The sequence below is a fragment of the Microtus oregoni genome, unplaced genomic scaffold (assembly GCF_018167655.1).
Source record: "Microtus oregoni isolate MIOR12 unplaced genomic scaffold, Mior012 000034F_ref0000314, whole genome shotgun sequence".
In the NCBI taxonomy this organism is placed as follows: domain Eukaryota; kingdom Metazoa; phylum Chordata; class Mammalia; order Rodentia; family Cricetidae; genus Microtus; species Microtus oregoni.
This window is the reverse complement of record NW_024543093.1, coordinates 18,601,861-18,622,981: the sequence shown is the minus strand read 5'-3', so window position 1 is coordinate 18,622,981 and position 21,121 is coordinate 18,601,861. Positions and strand designations below refer to the sequence as shown.

At 36.4% G+C, this 21,121-nt stretch overlaps 1 protein-coding gene across 32 annotated transcripts in view; it reads right to left on the bottom strand.

Annotated features, from left to right (window-relative positions):
* Positions 1 to 21,121, bottom strand: part of Nrxn1 (neurexin 1) — a 1,082,053-nt gene that overhangs the window by 23,640 nt on the left and 1,037,292 nt on the right. For 21 of the 32 annotated variants that reach the window (XM_041630237.1, XM_041630235.1, XM_041630242.1 and 18 more), the window contains one exon: positions 3,643 to 3,730. In XM_041630237.1, the coding sequence (XP_041486171.1) occupies positions 3,643 to 3,730 (88 nt within the window). The remainder of the gene's footprint in view (positions 1 to 3,642; positions 3,731 to 21,121) is intronic. The other 11 variants (XM_041630239.1, XM_041630270.1, XM_041630248.1 and 8 more) reach the window with 1 other exon arrangement.

The following is a 21,121-nucleotide window of genomic DNA, read 5'->3' as shown; positions in this document are numbered from 1 at the left end:
TGAATTGCTTATATGTGAAACAATTTTTACCTAGATATGTCTCACAATAACCAATGTGTAGTGATAGCAAACACAAATTTTACCAATATAAACTTATGTTAAAATTAAGACAATTGGAAAAGAGACATGAGAAAATGATACAATTATCAACAAAAACCTGTAGAAGCAGAATCTCAAAAGGAAACAATATTCAGACAGATTCAAACAAGATCAAGATAATAGACCGCCTTCCTTAAATAATAACTGGAAAGAAGAAAAATTATATAAATTGAAAATTTTAATTAATGCTATTATACAAGTTATATCATCTGGCTAAGGGCAGAATATTACATGAAACATTAAAGAAGAAACGGAAAGGTAATCAGACAGTTGAGTGGGAATGTCTTTCTTAGTGTTGAAAATGCAATAGAAAAAAATTAGAAAATGCAATATAAAAAGAGAAGCCTTTGATGGAATACTACAGTCAGTAGGACAGGGAAGGCCATGAGAACAGCTGATAGTCAGTGATCTCACATATCCCTCAGAATCTGCTTTGAAGTACCTATGCACTCTAACAAGAATTGATGAGCAGAAAAAAAAGAAGTAACAGAGGAAACAATGCAAGATAAAAAGTTATATAAACCAGGCTCGTGCAAGCAAGACCATGCACGTGGCAGCAAGGGAGATGGCTCCATTGGGTAAGAAAGTTTGCTGTGCATGCATGAGGATGTCAGGTCAAATCCCTAGCACCCATTCCCAGTAACCATGTTAAAAAGGGGGTTCCAAACACTGGATGTGTGATTTACACCTTTAATCTCAGGACTCCCAAGGTAGAGGCAGACTGTGTGTTCTAGAACACCCTGGTCTACACAAGCTCCAGACCAGCCAGGGTTATATATATAGTCAGACCCTGCTTCAGAAGAAAATAATAATAAATAAAATTATGAAATGGCCTTGAATACCTGTATCTCAATGTTGGGGGGACAGAGACAAGCAGATCCCAGGAACTCTTAACCAGCCAGGCTAGACTATATGTACTTGCAAGTTCCAGGTTTGATGTGAGACTTTGTCTCAATGGAATAAGGCAGAGAATGACAAAGCATGGAGCTCTGGCTTCCATGGGCACACACACACACGCACACACACACACACACAATGGTTTTTATTGAATAGAAACAGTAGTTCTGCAACTTGTATTTGGGACAGCAGACAGTGTATTAGAAAAGCATATAAATTTACATAATTATATAAATCAGTGCTCCTTGGAGGGATGCATTTTTACAGGTTCCTGCTTCACCCTGCCATTTTATGATATGCTATACAATGGCAAGTTAGGAGTAGATAGGCACCCCAGGTTCTTTAGATAATCATTAAATTCATGAAGAAGAGAGGACAGCAAACAAACTGCTATGTGCTTCTTGTTGTTTTAGACATTTAACATAAAGCACATGTCAGGTGAATTAAAGAAAGAAGAAGAGCTGGAGGATGGCACAGTGTTGAAGAATAACATGTACTGCTCTTGCAAAGGACCCAAATTTAATACATGGCATCCATACAATAAGCTTCAGGGGCAACTGATGTCTCTGGACACCTGCACTTCCGTTCACAAATTCACAATCAGAAACACACACACATGCACATTTTTTTTAAATTAAACACAAAGAAGGGAAAAATGTAAAGTTATCATCCTCTTTCTAGTACTCCATCTTTTTTTTCTATTAGTGTTCCTAAATCTACTGTACCCACAAAAATCAGAGACCATAGAGTAGTTGCTAGGGATTATTTAATAGGACCTGTAAGCAGTGCTAGAGCACTTGGAGCATTTTGCTCAAGAAGAAGACAAAGTGACAATTTCAAGTGCAATTAAAGTCCTCACACTGGATTTACTTGGTACTTAAGGCAAGGGCTCTGTCTAAAGCGGATGATCGCCAGTACTAGATAGAAGAGGGATGCAGCCCGAGGAAAATCAGCAAGTGCTACCATTAGTCAGCACTTAGGCAGCTCTCATTACCACTGAAATAATGTGTAAAAGCTGAGGAAGACAGCCATCTTCAAAATGATGAAAACAAAAATCAAACTCTTAAAAACACACAAAATTCAGTTTGTTATTGGAGTAATGGAAGATTCAGAGGTGAGATAAATGACAATTGTGATGATGATGATGATGACCTGCACTGTTTAATCAGCATAGAACAGTGAAAAATCATTAAAATAATGGCAGGTTCTTGATTTTGCAGCCCATGATAATGGCCCAGTAGTACAACCATGAGAAACTGACAGAGATCAAAGAATTAGAATTGAGTAAATAGTCACCAGAGATGAAAGAGTTACATGTGTCGGACTATTTTGGGGCCTAAAGTCCTATGGGAGGTGACTTGCTGAGAAGGAGGGTTGAAGCAGCCCAGACAATCTCCAGAACCAGCTCCAGCTGAGAAAGGACTGGGTCACACCCCGCTTTACTGGCAGCTACTCCTGTGTACTTGCATATGGTAGTGACCACAGTGTAAGTGGTACTCAAAAGGAGGCACAGCCTATGCATCCCTAAACATTTCATATTTAAAACTTAGAGTGGACTAACTTTCAAATGGTATATATGTCTTTACAAAAATACAAACTAATTATTTTATTGAGACAAGTTTTCCTGGAGTTCTAGGTAAGATCTATGAAGGTCATGAGCTAGCAGACAGTGGGCAGATTACAACTCCTGCAGTCATTTCATTAACACACACTAGGAGTTCGAAAGAGAACCACTGGCCATGCATCTAGCATTGTAAATATTTGGTGGGGAGCACAGACAGTCCATTTTAGGGTCCACTGTCTCCATTTAACAGCACAAGGGCTGCATAGAAACAAAGGTACATTATCCTCACCCCGTGAGATGCAAACACGTTTCTAAGAAAAACTAGGCTTCACCTGTGAGTAAAACACAGCTTGGGCTTTACGGAAACACAGCAAGGTTCAAAGCTTTCTCTGTTAAACCCATCAAGGTTTGCTCCTGCTGTTTTGCTATCATTAAAATGTGCCAACTTCCAAAATTCAAAAATATATCTCTTAAGATAGCTTTCTGGCAGACTGACTTATGCGAATGTTTTTTAGTTCAAAGGCCAAATGATTTTTCAAAATTCACTTAACAATTTTAGCTTTCCTGTTGTATGGCAAATGACCATAGGGAAAGTTCATTCTAAACAACATAAAACAAAAAATGCCTGTGGGAACTGCTGGAAGGTGAACAGTAAATAGCCCATTTGTGCAACTCCCCTTTCTCCTGTTTTTTCAAAATTATCTCTTCTTAGTTGTTTGGGTTTTCAACATTTTTTAAAGTGAGGAAATTTATGCAACTAAAAAGTAAAAGAGCTATTGGATAAAATTTTGTTTGGCATTGTTTGGTTGGTTTATAATTTTGAGACAGAGTCTCTTACAGTCCAGTCTGGACTTCACCTCGCTATGCAGCAAGGATAGCTTTGAAATCCTCATTCACCTGCCTTTGCCTTCCAAATTACCAGTAAATGCCTCCCCATGTCCAACTAGAAACTCATTGAAGAGTAGACCCTTTTACAATGCGGCAGCCCACGGTAGGGCTTGATATGCAAGAGTGCTTCTCTTCTAAGGAATATAACATGCAACAAAGAAAGGCAAAAAAGTAAGAAAAAAAAATTGACTAACCTAACCCACCTGAGCTCGGCTCACAGGGGTCAATATCCTCATCATCACTGGGACACTCTGCTGAGGCCACAAGGATATCATCTGATGTCTGCAAAGGAATCAGAGTAGGCAGGTTAATTTAAAGTGTTACAAGAGATCATCTCTGTCTCATTTACAAGTGCAACACAGTTGTGTTTACATTACAGGCTGAGAAGCTAAATTCATTATTTTCCTTCCCCAAGACATGAGACACAGAGCTTACACTCATGAACACGTTTCAGACCTCTCATGGAAATATCTCCATGTACAACAGGTCTTAATTACAACTTACTGACATGTGGACACGGAAATGGTGATCTGTAACTAGTAGACATCTGATGATCCAGCTACAATGAGACACTGCATACGGGAGCATGCAGATGTTTACAATATCCTGGCAGAAACAGACGACTTGAGACTGATTACAGCCCTGGAGAGCTACAATGTGTGCACCAGTAGGCTTTATGCGTACTTGTGCTTGGCTTCTTGAAGCAGAACAGCCATAGTGCTTGATACATTTGTGAACAGGTAGTTCAATAAGTCATTAAGATGTTGGTTGTCATCACTGGGAAACACAGATTAGATAGAAAATTACATGTATTTTTAGATGCAAAATGAAGCAAATATAGTTCATTTAAGATATCTTTAAAATTTTATACTCAAATATCATTTTTACAATGTTCCGACAGGAGATGCTGTTTTCTCATTGTGCTTTTCATCATCAAGGTTTCATAGTAAATAAAACGTGTGTGCAGAATTGGCTGGGAAACGGTGACCATTTCCTCTGTGACATTATAGTTGCTTCGCTGCACTTACAGCCAAAAAGGATAACTGTCTCTGTAATAAAAACCAGAGTGTGTAAATCCTAGCAGTTAGGAACATAATCAACACACTGGCAAGCATCAAAGGTTGCTCTTTACTGCCACTTACGTGCAGTAATAAACTCAGAGGAGTTACTGCATGGAATTTGTGAAGGTTTACATCAGATTGGGCTGATGCTAAGGTAAAACAGATCAAATCCATGGGGCAAATCACATTTGCAGAATGTTCAGGAGATTTCGGCGTCTCAGAAGATGCTTGAGAGCAAACCGATGTCGTCATTTAACGGGAACTGGACTAACACGGCATGAGCTAAAGTCATTAGGAGTCACAGTATTGTCAGAGATAAAGATTTAAAATCAATTTTAAGAAAACTGGAGACAAGGAGGGAGGGATTTCAATGCCTAATAAGGTTTAAAAATCTTTCAAGCCCAGAGTCTTTTGTCCATAAAGCAGATTCTTTTCCCTTGTTGATTCTTTGCAATATACCTTGAAATCAAAACAAGTCTTTAAGCAGCATGTGGGCATGGGTTCATTTTGTTGTGCTCTTAATTCTTAAGAGTTTCTGGATTAATGCACTTCCCACCCCCATGTTATTTTAAAGAAAGAATTTCAAAATACCAGATTTTTGGAAGCATAGTTGTTCACAGAGAAAGGCATCAGGCAGTGGTGTGAACAGCATTTTATCTCTCATTGACATGAATTTCACCAAAAACCCTTTGGGCTTTTAGCACAAGTTCATCTTGCCGAATAGCACCCATATGGGTGATATGGTATCGTGAGATTGAATTAGGCATCCTTCTGTGCAATCAATCCACTATATCCCAGAGTAGAGAGTGGGCTTTTTCCTAGGGCCAACATTTAGCAGGAAGCTCTCATCCTTACTCAGAACGGGAATTCTTTCAATATAATCAAAATTAAATTAATAATCGCAGTTACAAGACTTTACATTTTCATGAGGAATGTTAAATGTATCCATGCAACCAATAACTGTCTCTATTGCAATGCTCTTGATAAGGGGAGGAAGAAATGAACATATTCTTTAGGTCAGTTGTTCTCATCCCAATAGTGATATTGCTTCTCATCTCCTCCTGCATCTGGAGGGACATTTGGTGATATCTGGAGATATAGAGGTTGTTACTGCTGGGATATTGATGCCGGGCTGTTACAATGGGTATCTATTCATTAGAGACTTGGGGTGCTGTGAAATGGTCTAACATACACTTTATGACTCATTCAGCAAGAATTATCAAAAGTGCTAAAATTAGGGAACCCTGATATTAAAATATAATCATTGACTATGCTTTATTTTTCTTATCAGAAAAAAATGAGTGTAATATACATTGATTTTAAGAAACAAACCAACACATGGGAAGCATTTATAATATGATTCCATTGTGTTAATAAAATTTTCAACATTATCAACACAATTTTAATAGTTCATAAAGATGGAACTGTTTAATCACTTTGAACTATATTTATAAATAGTATAGTTTCAAATTTTTAAGGAAAAATTATACATACAAATTATTTTCAAATGGGAGATTCATGTTAGCAATTATATTAAAATTTGAGAGTTATGTTCGGTAATATTTAAGCTTCTGTCTTTATAGTCTCAGTTCAAATCGTTACTTAAGCAAACAAGTATAAATGAGGAGGATTGCTTATGAAAATGACTTCATGACTACCTATGTAGAGGTCGTTAGACACTGTTCTATGCAGGCTAGTTGCTTAGGTAATTTAGGTAATGCAAATCAATCTACTTAAAGCTATTTTCTTTAGGGATAATTCAATTTTTTTAAACAGAAAATGTTGCAATTGTCTTAGTGTCACTTTTCATAAAATACTCTATGTACAATACAAAGTCATATAATAGTATCTCGTGTAGCTCCCTTACAGTAAAATAGATCACCAGACAAGTATGCCTCCTTTATAAAAATAGATTTTAGGTTTCAATGTACTTTACTGCTATAGTGCATGTATATTCTTGATTGCTTATATACAAATACATATATAATATATACATATCATTGAAAACTAAAAGCAGGTGATCCTTTGGTGAGTGGAATTCTTGAATTAATAGATTCTTCTACTGAAATCTCCATGGTATGAAAAATCAGGAAGCAGCTCAAGGAAGGAGAGAAAAACCCCTCAAATTTCATTCAGGAGGTGGATTTAAACAAACAGTTTTCTAGCCAAAGTGGTGTAATTGAAATTTAGTTCACTGTGCTTTGAGCTACCTCTCCATAACTAACTTACTGCTGAGAGTGTGGTATTAAAAACCTCAGATCTGTCACATTAATCAATTCTGTTCTTTAGTAGTCCTTTGCTTGATGTTATAACCTTTTTCAGAGAGTCAACCCACTGTAAGAGCCAGAATAGCCATCTAGTGAAAGTCTTAGCTTAGGCAGCAGTAGCAATCCATTTAGATAAATGCCCTAACTGTGCATTTAACCACTCACAGGTCAAAGAGTCATGCTCATGCTCCCTCATAGCGAGATGGCTGTGCCTGAGCATGGCAAACTTCTATTGCTATTTCAAAAGTCCACAAAAATTAGGCCTCCATACCTTTAGTCAGAGCAACATGGAAAGAATGTGAGAAATAATCAAAATGTAATCTATCATGTTCTGCACCTGAACACATATGTATAGGACTAGGGGGAAATGTAGTCAGGAGCCACGAGCCCAGTTTACCTAAAAGTTAAGGGTACCAGGGGAGACTACTTGATGGTTTACAAACTGTAATGACACTGACTGTCCTTTTTACAAGGAGGTTTCCCTCACCCCATCATGTGCAGTTTATATGCTACTTGCCCCCCCCCAAAGAAAACTCACACAGCTCAAATGCGTTTATGGTTAAAAAGCTAGATGGTGAGTGAATGAACAGATTTTGCATCCCTACTAAGAAGAACAATATTTCTAGATGTCATTTTCATGGTGCATGTTTTTGCAGAGTGCTGGTCTATGCCAGTAAAGACACATACATGAAAGGCCAATCTGAACAATAAAAATGCTTGTGAGAAAAAGGGAAAATTCCAAGTGTGTAGTCCAGATACTTTATTGATTCCTAAACTTGAATCTAAACGTTCTTTCCAAACTGCAATAGTTTATTCTTCTGTATCTCATACATGCATATATATACACATATACACACGCATATATATAAACCTAAAATGTAAATGGAAGAGCTGCTGCTCTTTGTGTCATAGAAGTACTTGCTAAAACAACAATGACAACCAGAACTTACCCATGTGCATATTCATTTACTCAGTTTGAATATGGGAACTGCCATTCATGAATATTTAGGACAAAGCTTACACACCTCTGAAAATAGCCAGCTTTCCCATTTCTTTAATGTTCTTTTCCAACTGATACCCGAGGCAATTACAAAAAACTGACCACAAATCATCTCTCTGCCTGGGGTGAAGACAGACTTGAAAGCTATTCAATTTTCCCCAAGAATTTTTCAGCTGCTTAAAATGTAGGCAATGATTTCAGAACAGTCAACGTGGGACTGAGTAGCAAGGCTCCAGCATGGTGAAGAGACTTACTCACATTAACACTTGACACTAGTGGTCTTAACAGGCAGAACTCAGGCAGTGTGGACACATGTGAATAACATTGCAGCCAGTGCATCATTGTGAAGAGAAAACAACATTGGTCTCCTGCCTAATGAACAGGTATCACCGTTTCAGCTAATTTTATAATGCGATAAAACCTTCAAGGAAGAAATGAGGTGTAAGAAGATTTGAAACTAAATTATTGCTTTTAAATAAAACAGCAAATCTCTTTTATTATGTCTTTGAACTACTGTTGGCTTTTAGTCTCATATTGTATTTCCAGTTTTAGTGAAAGAATATTTGGAGGATCAGAAAGGTATCTCAAAATATATATTTCTCAATTATCAGAATTTGGGGGTGTAAGAGCTTCAAATCTTACTGGTAGTGAAACACGGGTGAAGGTAGAGAAACTAGAGAATGGTAGTTCAATGTCCCCATTTTATTTGTTTTGATTGTTGACAATTCACTTTTTGAAGCGATTTACGTTATTTCCAAATTAAATGCTGACAGATGTTTACAAATGTAAATTGAGGCTTTTGATGGTGTTAAAATGAATCTCTAGCCCCATTATTGAGAATGAATGGACTAATTAGTCACACAGGTTAAACCGAAAATCCTTTTTGGTAATGAGGCCAAAACATAATTTATTACTGTAGCATGCCAGAGGTGGATAGCTTCAGTCAACAGAATTCTAAAATCCTTGCTTTCACTGTGGGCATGTAACATGTCAAGAAACAAAACAAGTACTGAGTATTCACAGATTTTCTTGTACTGAGACAGACTTTAGTAATCATTCATGTAAGCTCTTCATATTATGTAAGGAATCCAGAAAAACACTAAAACATAACCACAATTATATGTCTCATTAATGAGAGTATCTTTACCTCCAGTAAAAGGTAATTATCTCTTACTCCAGACACCTATCCATTCAACCACGCATCCATGCACACATGTATCCACCCACCCCAAGCCATTGATTTGAAGGAGCTTACAAAGATACATGATAAAATTAATTTAAAACAAGTGAAAATATGGCAGAGGGAGAAATATCCCAGTATGAAAAAGAAACCACTACAATCATTTAAAAAAAAAAGAGTTACATATACCAGGAGACACATAAGCAGCTGTTTTATTTTTTGGAAGGGGATCAAGCAGAAAAAACAAAGACACTAAGGGGAGAAAAATATAAACTCTAGACTTCTACTTTTGAAAGTCCTATTATAAAAATCTTTATCTCAGCACATGTTTTGTTTTATTTTTTACTTATATGTTTTAAAATTTTAATTTTCCCATTTTATGAAAATAAGTAGTTTGTCTTTATGAATGCATATATTATCAAATGTGTGCTTGATTCTCGTGGAGGGCAGAAGAAGGCCTTAGAGCTGGAGTTACAGGCAATTGCGAGCTATCCCTTTGGTACTGGGAATTTCCCCAAGTCCTCTTGAAGAGCAGAATGTGCCCTTAACCATTGAGGTGGTTCTGTAACCCCTATTATTTTTAAGTAAATCGAGAAAATTTTTCATTTACTTGTACCAATCTTGCAGTTTAATGTTTTTCTAAGAACTCTCTGAACATAAACATGTAACCAAATTCTTGGCACAGGGGGCCAGAAAGTGAATTAATGAATCTTTACTTTCTTTTAATCTACTTGAATAGCAATACCAACATATACCATTTTTTCCCACTAAACCTTTAATGAAAATTCATTCAACTTCCAAAGTTTTTCTTACTTACTCCTGTCTACATAACATAATTGCTAATGAGGTATTTCTTCTTGTTTCTCAATCATCACTAGAAATCTGTCAAGTTATCCTTTATTACATCCTTGGTATAAAAAAAAATAACTGATGGTTTATAAGTAATGCTAGTTTTTCTTTAACATACTCTAGACATGAGTTATTGATCTAGTTTGCATTATTTTCATGGTGATCCTTGATTAGAAATTCAAAATTGAATGGAGTAGGACAGAGTCAGGAGCAATTAGTTAGCCAAGACTTCTTTATTGGGTGCAAGGGAACTAGTTCTTGTCAAAGCTTGTGTCCTCTGGAGAGAGCTTTAACCTAGCGTAGTATACAAGAACCTCTGTAGCACACAACACTTGAGGAATGGAACAGCAAGTGTTAGGGATATGGCTAGAATCAATGATTGCTTAGTAGAAAGTTCTCATTCTGATTTTATTGGAATTTATCAGTTGAATATAAATAAGGTCATCAATCACGATCCCCAAATAAGTCTGCATTTGAAAACAAAATCTAACCAAAGAAAATCATTGGTCAATGATGGAGAGTGAGCATTATCAATCCCAGATGTCATAATGGTGTTTTGTTTGCTACCAGGAGAATTCATCCTTTACTGGTTCTAGGTGTACTGACGTGCTCAGCTCCTAACTTGACTACTTCACTCTCATGGTCCACACTGTCTTATCAATGTGTAGTGAGGATCTGGCAGTGCTAAAGCACCTACGTTTACTATCTACGAGGTTGACCAGTGATGCCCAGATTTCAGTTCAAAATCCAAGTCTTATTTCTGGTCTCATAAATAATGTCCACTGTCTTGAATTACTTTGTGTATTCGAAGCACATGTATTTGTATACTTGCACATGCTCACACACACAAATTTATTATACGCCTTTATTATATGTATGAATATGGCTACAAATCTAAGTATTTATAAACAGGAATCATAATATTTCACCTATCTAACTAAATATGATTGCTAATGCCTGTAACCCCAGCACTGGGTAGGCTGAGGCTTGAGACATTCTAAAATGGAGTAGGCTGTCTCAAAGAAACAAAACTAACAAAGAGTAAGTAAAAATAATATGAATTGTTTCCCTATCCCACAATTATGTGTATTCCTATCAAATTTGATGTACAAAAATATTTTTGGAAAGCAGGGGAGCACACACAATCCTGTCTTTATATGCTTGTGGTGCCTATTCTTTGCTGTCAACTTGATTATACCTGGAATTAGCTCATTTTTTTTTACAATTAATAAAACGCTGTCTTTGCTTCTTGCAAAGGATGATCCTGTGGAGTGTTGAAGATGACAGCTAAGCATCCACTTTATTGGATACATTCCTTTTTCACCCAGCATCCTCCTATCCTGTTTGCTAAGCAAGGTCTGTATCCCTTACTCCAGTTGGTTCTTCACATAAGGCTGATCACTGGGGCAGCATACTTTTCCCCAAGATCAATTTCACTGTAGCATTGCTAATGTAGGTCATATATGTGAGTTTGATAATTATTCAATGAGTTAAGAATCCAGGCCTGGCAACAAGGTATTCTTTTTCCCTATAGCACTAAATACACAAATTCAGAGATAGTTAAGTCCTAATTCCTGTTATGCAATATGGTATCTACAGTGTTTAAATAAAGTGAGAAGTGGAGGGTAGCAGTTAACAGCAGTATTAAGTGAAAAGAGAGAATAGGAGGAGGAGGGAGAGAGGGGGAAAGGGAAGTGAAAGGGAGAGAAAGACAGAAATTCTCTCAGGACAACACACTCACCAATGCTCCAAGGTACAGTGGTTGTGTCTGTAGTTATAGTAGACATGACTTGTGGTTTATTTGCTGTACTTATTTTAAAATATGCCAATGAAATCTTATGAGACAATAAGTTTAGTACACTAAAATAGAAAAGTATGTACCTTCCCAAATTATCTTGCAATGCAGAATTCTGAGTACTGCTTGGATGAGTTTTATTTTACTTCAAATACTTATGTATGTCAGAGTACACATCTATATTTAAGCATATGTCTCAGTTAAATAGAATTGGCTTAAAATCTTATCACTATTTACAATTCTGGCACATTTTCTTTAAGCTTCTATATAGATAAAATATTTTATGAAAACAATCATAGTTATGTGTAAAAAATTTTGAAAATATAATTTTATAAATCGTATTTTATCTTGACTTCAAAATTGCAGGAAATATTACCAATGACATTTGAATTTTTGTTATCACTTCAGTAAGAATATTTTTCCTTATGGTCACCTATTCTAATTTCACTACAATTCTTTTTGTGTCCAACTGTGTTTGTCTCCATTGCTCATTTGTGACAGCTCATTAAGTCTCAAAATAAGAATGAGAGAGTATAGATTATTTTCCAGAAGTATATCCCCTTATACCTGGAGCTAAGCATTGAAGTGAAAATTCACACCTTCCAAAGATTTTACCTATTGTGTCAAGTTTCCAGAAGTGACAACGAAACTTTATATCTAGTTTTCTCATTATGCCCATGGTGGGAATTTAAAGTAGGGAAATAAGAGAGAAGACCAACTGAAGTTACATGAAAGACAAAGATAAAAGCATCTTGCACTGAGCTCATCTGCCTACTTTGTGAAGCATCTTGTCCTTCAGGAAAGTACTATGATAAAACCCATTTTAGAAAGGACTTTGGGGTGGATATGAATAATCATTCTCTCTACTTTTTCTCATTACATATCCCTTAACCACTCTTGTCTCCGACGGATTCTATTGCAATAGTTTTACATTTATGAGCTTTTATTTTATTTCTTGGAAACTATTCCTTTCTCTTTTCCTTCAAAATCTGACAATAAATTTAAAGTATTTATTTATTTATTTATTATTTATTTATTTATTATATATACAATATTCTGTCTGTGTGCATGTCTGCAGGCCAGAAGAGGGCACCAGACCTCTTTACAGATGGTTGTGAGTCACCATGTGGTTGCTGGGAATTGAACTCAGGACCTTTGGAAGAGCAGGCAATGCTCTTAACCACTGAGCCATCTCTCCAGCCCTAAATTTAAAGTTTTATTTTCTTTTTGAGATGAAAATTATATGGCGATAACGACTGGCTGACACAAGTCATTAAAGTCAGAACAAGAAATAAATGTACAATCAAGTGCTGTTATACAGCTTATTTCCGTTGATTCTCGTGTGAATTTACACACTCATTAATTCACTTGTCCAGAATAATGTGTTATATTTGTGAGTACCAAAGAGTTCTGCAGTGGAAAACATTATTGATACTTTTCTGGCTTAAATATTTATCATATGGTGATTGAACATGCAGTTGTTTCCTTTCAGTTTTGATGCAGCATCTATCTTTTGTGGATCAGGCAATAATTAATCATTCACACATTGAAGGTTGCTTTTCTAGTGCCTGCTATAATACTTAGCAGTAGCTTGCAAATATCTAACCAGTGAACCAAACATTATATTTCAGTATAAAACATAAGTGGCTTCCTAGAGAAATTAAGTGCTTTTTCTAACCACTATATGATCTCAGATATAATTCAAGCACTTAAATTTTTACACAAATAATTTCAAATGTGGAACTTGATGAGAGCAAAGTTGTTCTATGATTCATGAAAAATTGTCACTTAGAAAAGGATGAAGAACGACAATGTTAATTTCCTTAGAAAACAATGACTTTTTCCTAATCATTGAAAGGCAGAAAAAGAGATACAGCTTGTTTTTATTTTATGAACAAGTGATTTCCCTGCATGTGTCTGTGAACCATGTGTGTGCAATGTCACTGAAAGCCAGAAAAGGGCCTCCTATGCCCTGGGATGCTGGGACTGGTGGGAGAGAGAGAGAGGGAGACAAAGGTGGGGGGGGGAGAAAGAGACAGAGACAGAGGCAGAAAGAGAGAGAGAGAGAGAAAGGAGGCGAGCAGGGCCCTTTTAAAAGGGAACATAGTGAATGTGCATAAACTGTTCAAATGCATGCCTTACTCAGGACAACTCAAATGACTAATTGCTCTTCTCTTTTCTGAAGCATTGTAGGACCCCTTCCACTTTGTTCTTCAGATTTACTTTGAGCTGGAATATAATCTCGAGAAATAATAAACTTTCTCTAAAGAAAAAAATGTCAAGAAAGATTGTCAAATAAAAAAATACCAGGTGATTCATAACCACTTGGCTATGGCTCATGAGTTCCAGCACATAAGACATGCTCATTGTCTCTAGTGCAACATTCTCCATGAAGATAGTATGATATTCTTCCATAAATATTTGAATTATTATGACTCCCAAATGGCCTATTCTTATTTCACCAAGTTCAGAGAAACTTAATAAATATGAATTCTCTCTGTATCATTCATTTAAAAATATTATTTTGATTATTGTTTATTTTATGTATACATGGAGGGGGGCAGTAGAGGTCAGAAGAGGACACCAGATCCCCTGTAGTTGGAGTTCCAGGTAGGTGTGGGCAACCCAAGTCAAATGCTGGGAGCAGAGCTCTAGTCAACACTATTAGCTCTTGAATCTGTGCAGTCCGCCTATCCCCATTGCTATTTTCTAAGACTGAGTTAAGTAGAAGCCAATCATTTCTGTGTGCCACTGAGTTTTCTGACACAGGGATGACAAAAGAGGAAAAGCAGTATCTTACCTTCTTTGATAACTTGTTCCCTGTCACACACACATGAAGATGGTTTCGCTTTGGTGACCAATCATCTGCCCTGAGCACAGGAAGAAATGCTTTTTACACTGGACAAATTTCTGCCTTTCCAAAACAGGTATTTGTCTAACAAATGGAGAAGTCTGGTTGCTGACTACAGGAGCTTGTGTTGATACTCCCTAAAGGTCTAGTCCATGGTCACTTGAGTCAGGTATGCACATGTTGAAATCTGAGCCCTATCAAGAGTACACTTAAAATTTGAATGAATTTTGTATGAGTTTTCACTTGAACAATAGGAGGAGCACAGTACCAACCTCTACAGTGCAGATGCTAGAGTTTAGAAACCGTAATAAATGCCATGAAAAATACCGTTTCTGGGAAATAGTAAGTGGTAAATAAACCTTGGCTATTATCCTAATTCTTGCTTATGACCTAGTTTAAGCTTTCTAGAAGGCAAAGATTTCTTATTAAAGTGGATAAAACTCACCACCCAAGGACCACAAGTTGCAGACTGTGTACATTTCCCTTGAAAAGAATGAAAAGAAGGCAAATATTGCATGAAGAATGCAATTATATTTTTCTGAATACCTTATTTTCCTTTTCAACTGCTAACTTCATTTTATTTCAAAACATACTCACAACCATTCCAAAGCATTTTGAATTGGAAAGCCTTTTTTGTTTGTTTGTTTCATAATAAGCTAACTGCAGGTGCAAACTCAGGGGAGAAAGACCTTGGAAATTTTAAGTATGTTGCTATGGCAATGGTCTGCAAGAATGTGTATGAGTTCCATCTTAGCTTACAAGCATTCAGCTGAGTTCATATGTGGAGTTTCAAATCACTAGACACACAATGTTTGTCATTTACTGTGTCTTTCAAAGGCTGAGAAACAACTTTCCGTTGCCTGTAGCAACCAGAATCTACAAAATACTATCTGTCTGTCCGTCTACCTATCATCTATTCGTTTACTTAAATGTAGAAACTAGATTTTGCTGTCTGCTTTACATGGTCCATTTCCCCCAGTTTCTCTTCTCTGGGAGAGAATGAATATATAAACTCTATTATAATCATTTTCACCATTGTTGCAAACTCCCAAGATGAAGTAACTCATTTTTTCTAGTAGTTTTACATTAATATCATCAAAATTGAACTACACCCCAAGAAAAGTGATAAATTCAAAAAATGTAGAAGATCATTTTAAAGGGATCTCTCTTACAGGCAGGAAGTGGAAGCCCACGATCTAGTCATTGAACAATGGTCTCAGAGTGTCACCATCACCAGCAGAAAAAAAGACAGCAAGAGTCACTGAGCAAATTTTTGTGAATCATCCTTACCTTAGTTTTCCTTAAATGTTTCACCAATGTTTAATGCCAAAATCTGAAGGCTAGCCTGACAATTAGGTAATGATTCTTAGCAAAAGCACTCTTAAACCCTTTAAATGGTGCTCACACAATACTGAAAACACAGCTCTAAAACTATGGATTTGGTATATGCAGTAACTATTAATTTTTTTCTGTAAGATATAAAGTTTTTCTACCTACAATTAGCAATATAAAATTTTAAACCTTATTAAAAATTATGATCTACAGAGGAGAAAAGCTGAATTTCTAGGGGTGTGTATACTTCAGTGTCCTTAGAAAAACCATTTTCTGTGAATGGTTCAGTATCGTATAAAGTGATATGCATGAAATAAATTCACTGACGGTGCCATCTCTGGTTTTACGTACTCACAAACCTTCCCCACAGCAAGACCAGCTACCAAAACCTGATAGTCATTAAAAATTTACTTCTCTGCTATCGTGGGACCCATCCTTCAATATACTCATCTGCATATATGCATGTACTGGTATGTGTACACACACACACGCACTTTATCTCTGCCTCAATACTTACTGAACACCATGTTAATGCATTTTAAACCTCCAATTGCATTCTTGCTATACCCCCAACCCCAACGCCATCCTAAAACTGCCTAGAGCAATGCTGGAATTAAACACACGAGAATACAGTAATTAGCTATGCAAACTGTCAAGTGATTTTTAAAAAAAGGAAAACAACTGAGGAAACAGAACAATCAGCATTTTCAAATTCTAAGAGGAATTTACATTAAGTTTTCATTTATTTAAAAAATAAATAGACTTTGCTTTAAAAAAAAGTCACTGAGATTTCTATGGCAACAGGGCAACTCGGCTGCTGTGTCTTTACAGCTTTGGTTCCCAATATGCTAATATTATAGAAAGGTCTTTGGTCCTATATGCTTTCCAAATAAATTCTTCTCTCTTTCTGTTGTTAAAGGTGAAAAGTGACAAAATGTATTCAGAATGGATAAAAACAGGTCAGAGACTGAATTGTATCTAAGTCCTCATGCAAAGTCTAATTATAATGCTTTCATGAAGGGCAACTAAATTAAATTGAGCTTTAGGAAATATAGAAGAAGAAAATCATTCTTAAAATATCTGGTGTGCTTCTGGGTACATAGGAAGGAACAGATATTTCATGTTGGAGAAAGAAGGTGTTAATTAAAATCTTGGCAATCAAATTGGTTTGTTTGGGATTATGAAGCAACAGGTTCTCAGGTTCTCTGTGGCATTCCTATGGGACAGTATGGAAGGTTCTGTATATACGGTTTCATCTGATGTCCTAAGCTACACTGCCAGAGATAGCTAACACTCCTTTAGCCCATTTGCATCTAGGAATAGAAATACATCAGAATTACTTTAAATCTCAAATGGCATAGATATACAGTCCAAACACAGAAAAGAAATATAGCTCTTTTGTTTTTTGGATTAAATCTCTTCTCTTCCAGCATGCTGGAAATCAAGCATCTAACAGAGAATACAGTACACTGTGACTGGGTGAGCCTGGTCTAGAAGACACAGTGATCCTAGAAAAGCTCTGAGAGTTACCCCATTGGTCTGGGACAAAGCCCTCTCCACCCCACTGCTGTACACAGCAGATGACCCCTCAGGACTTCCGGAAAAGGCAGTGAGAGCCTGAAAGAAATGTATAGTAAGCACGCAGATTGAGATGTCTGTTCTTAGGCGCTGTGCCTGAGAAAAACTGCACAGACAGCTGTACACGTGGACAGATGCTACTACATGGCTAACAGGCAGAATCCGAAGAAGCTCTCTAGTGCATATTAATATCCTGGTATGATACTGAATTATAGTATGCAAAATATTGACATAAAAAGAGGCTAAGTTGGCCTGGTCAACTAAACTGTCTTCCTCAGGACTAGCTCTTCTTTCCTAGTCTTTGGACACCCTCGCCAATAAAGAGTGGCCAACAGAAGTATGCAGTTTTCCAGACAATCGTCTTCTTGCATTTTCCTTTCCAACTTCCCATGAATCTCTAATTATATTACAAAGAAGTAACCTTATGCACCATAAAATGACTTGCTGACAGTCAGATGTGAGAGGACATATGAGGATAAATGCTAAATAGACTGGAATTCACTGGTTCTGAACCACTCGCTACCTGAAATATCATTGGTTTTAAATGGACTTATTCTTTTGGGTATTCACCCCTACTTGAAGTGTGGCTGCTGCCACAGAGCATATTCTTGCTAATAGTACCACATTAAAGCTGTGTTTCTCTAATTTATCCCTCAGTGTTAAGATTAAGGCATAAAATCCATGAGAAAAAAATTAGCAACAAAATTGCACACTTGAATTAAAAGAGAAAATTGGAGTAAAATGCAAATGCAATAAAACTGAAAAAAAAAAGTTAAAAGGAATAGTTAGTGATTCCTCAGAAATTAAGTTTCCAGTATTTATTTCTGGGCACGGTAGTTTCTATCCATTTTCTTTTCTTATACCATGTAATTTTACTTTGCAATCTTAATATTCCTTAGGATCCTTACTCAGCTAATAATTATGATGCTATCAATATATTTCTTTCAATGTCAAAGAACTAAGTAGATTCTCCTGACCTCAATAATGTCTAAAATAAGAGCTGGTGACTGAGCAACTTTATAACTACAGCTCTGTTCATGATTTGATTCTCTAATGACAGGGTGGCACATAGGAAAGCGGAGATGTCCCTAGCTGACATCTGCGAAAAGCAAGGTCAAGCAAATAGACATGACAAACATTAGTTGCAGAAGACAAGAGAGAGGAAGGCAGCATTTCTACACCTGTGTTTGGATAGGAGCAGGCTGTCTTGGTCCATTTTACAAGTGAGATAATAGAACCTTTTCAGAATTATGAAAGTAGAATTAATCTCTTACTCAGTGAAATGTGAAATAAATTTTGACTTTAAAATCTAGAAAAGGGGTATAACAGAAAATCAGCATTATAATAAGTGCAAGCAAAACAATTTTGGCCAGGCCGATGCTATGACTGCAGTGTGCTTTTTAGATTTCTCTCTAATAACAACAAGGACTTCACAGTCAAACATCGCATTGTAAGAGAAGAGTGCCTTGCGTAGAATTTCTCCTTCCTCACACTGCTTCCACCAAAAGAAAATAGCAGGTGCACTTTCCCACTTCACTTTCTTGTGGTCTAAGAATGGAAGAGATTATGACAAAATGCCTTCACACCCCTCATCCTTTTTCCAGAGCTAATTCCATCCATTACAACAAATTAAAAATTGTGAAGGAATTATTGCTGATGGAAGCGTTAAATCTATAACAGAAGACTAAGACTGGTCAAGGGTGGAAAACTGATGATATGACTCGTTGCTTTTGCAGGCCACAATGAAAAGAGCTGGCCAACAAGTATTTGGTTCCCACATCTCCTAACATCCTCTTCTCCTCAGGGAGAAGCTACAGTGTTTCCTATGTTGAGTAAGGCCTGGGGGAATGTTGTCAACTGAAATCCTTCAAGCTAACTGCTCTGGAAGTCAAATCTATCATTATATGATTAGTTTAAAAGCTAAAATGCGACTGTACATATCAATTTATATTTCAAATTGCTATTTTATTTCCTTGAATTATCCATTGAATCTCAGTAGGGAATAAATAGTTTCACTTTAGATTTTGACAACAAAATTTAAAAAAAAAAAAATCCTGAAAGATATACTTACTACATCTTCTATATCTTAAGAAATTTTTAAATTCTTAACATAAAACCTTCAAATTTATATCCATGTATCTGAAACAAGACTAGTTCCTTGCTAAGGAAGCATATTGGCCATAAATATTTGCAAGCTATATTAGTTCTTATGTACAGGTAGGGAATGTCCGTAAAAATAATTTGTCCTACATACTCTTTTTATGAGTTCAGACCTAGTTTCTTTTATGAGTGTTTATAGAAAAATGAATGTTTACAAAGTCTTGTTCTCTGAGTATCTCTGCTGTCATCATGATCCTTTATCCACCCTGGCTCAGCTCCTTGGCTTGTGCTCTCTGTTTCCTGTGTTATCACGTTCCTTTCTCTCCCATTAGAAGCAACATTTATTCCTTCATTTTAGAAAACATTTATTGATACAAGGCCTGAAACTACAAAGAGTAGGCACACATTCACTTGGGTAATGATTTCGTACATTTGACCTCCGATTTTACACTACAAGGTTCTTATTAGGAACAGCAGAAAGGAACAGTATCAGTGTTTGTGATACATAGGAATAAATGCTTTTGCTTATAATGAATAATTAAGTTATTTTGGCGTCTATTGTCTGAAAAAATAGATTCAAAATAGTATCACAGTCACAGCAAAGTGGAAGTTCAGAAAGACAAAGAGCATAGGCAGAACAGAAATACAGTTCTCTGTTTTTCAAAAAAAAAAAAAAAAGCTTGATGTTCATGAACACATCCTGTGTTTTTTTTCCTCGTTTGCTGAGAAGATGCCCTCCCTTCTGCTGCTTTTCCTGTTGAGAGTTTCTAGTACACCACATCATCAGCTCCCTTACATCCAGCAGGCTCACAGGCAGAATGCTAATAAGCCTGTGTCCTCTTCATTGTAAAAATACAGAAACCAGTTTTGCATCTAATTAGGGCCATGAGTGAATTATCCACCCAAAACAAAGACAAAAATTCAGTAAGAAAATGCCAGATGCAAACTTAAGCAGGGTGATTTAATAACATGAAAAGCCATTCATGCTTCCAAAACTACAGTTTAAAAGACTCTTTCTTAGAAGACCTTTCCCCATCTTCTAAAATCGTCAAGTTAACGTCGTTATTTATGTTGCACCTTAACAAGGAGGAGATCAAGCACAAAAAAATAGCTGTAGGTGGTTTTTCAATTGCTGTAGAACCTTCCATGGGACACTTTATTGCCTTAATCAACTGAAAAAAATGTTTACAAATTAGGTAAACTCCCTCCCACAAGTAACCTGTTCACATTGTTACCTGTAGAATGTCTGGGGAATCCAAAGTGGCTGTAAGAGTAGATAGGAACTTTAGAAGAGAGAGCTGAGCATAATGTAGATGAACCAGAACAAAAAGAGAGAAAAGATTCCGAGACAAAACTAAGAATATAATCAATACTTAAAACATAAAGAAGGGGGGAAAACAGTCTTTAATGGAAAGGTCTTCTCTGTTAATTATGTTTACACCTAAAACTTTTTCAGTCCGTTATTCCTAGTGGAAATTCTGAGCAGCCACGAAAGTAGGATTCTCTCAACTAATGTTGAAAAACAAACTACTATCACACTAAAACCTCCAAGCATAGTCTCCTGACACTTAGTAAAAGGTAAAAAATGGAATTATTTCTAGAAATCATTTATCACTGTGAAGTAGTACCGGCAAGTGAGGTAACAGATGAAGGGAAACAA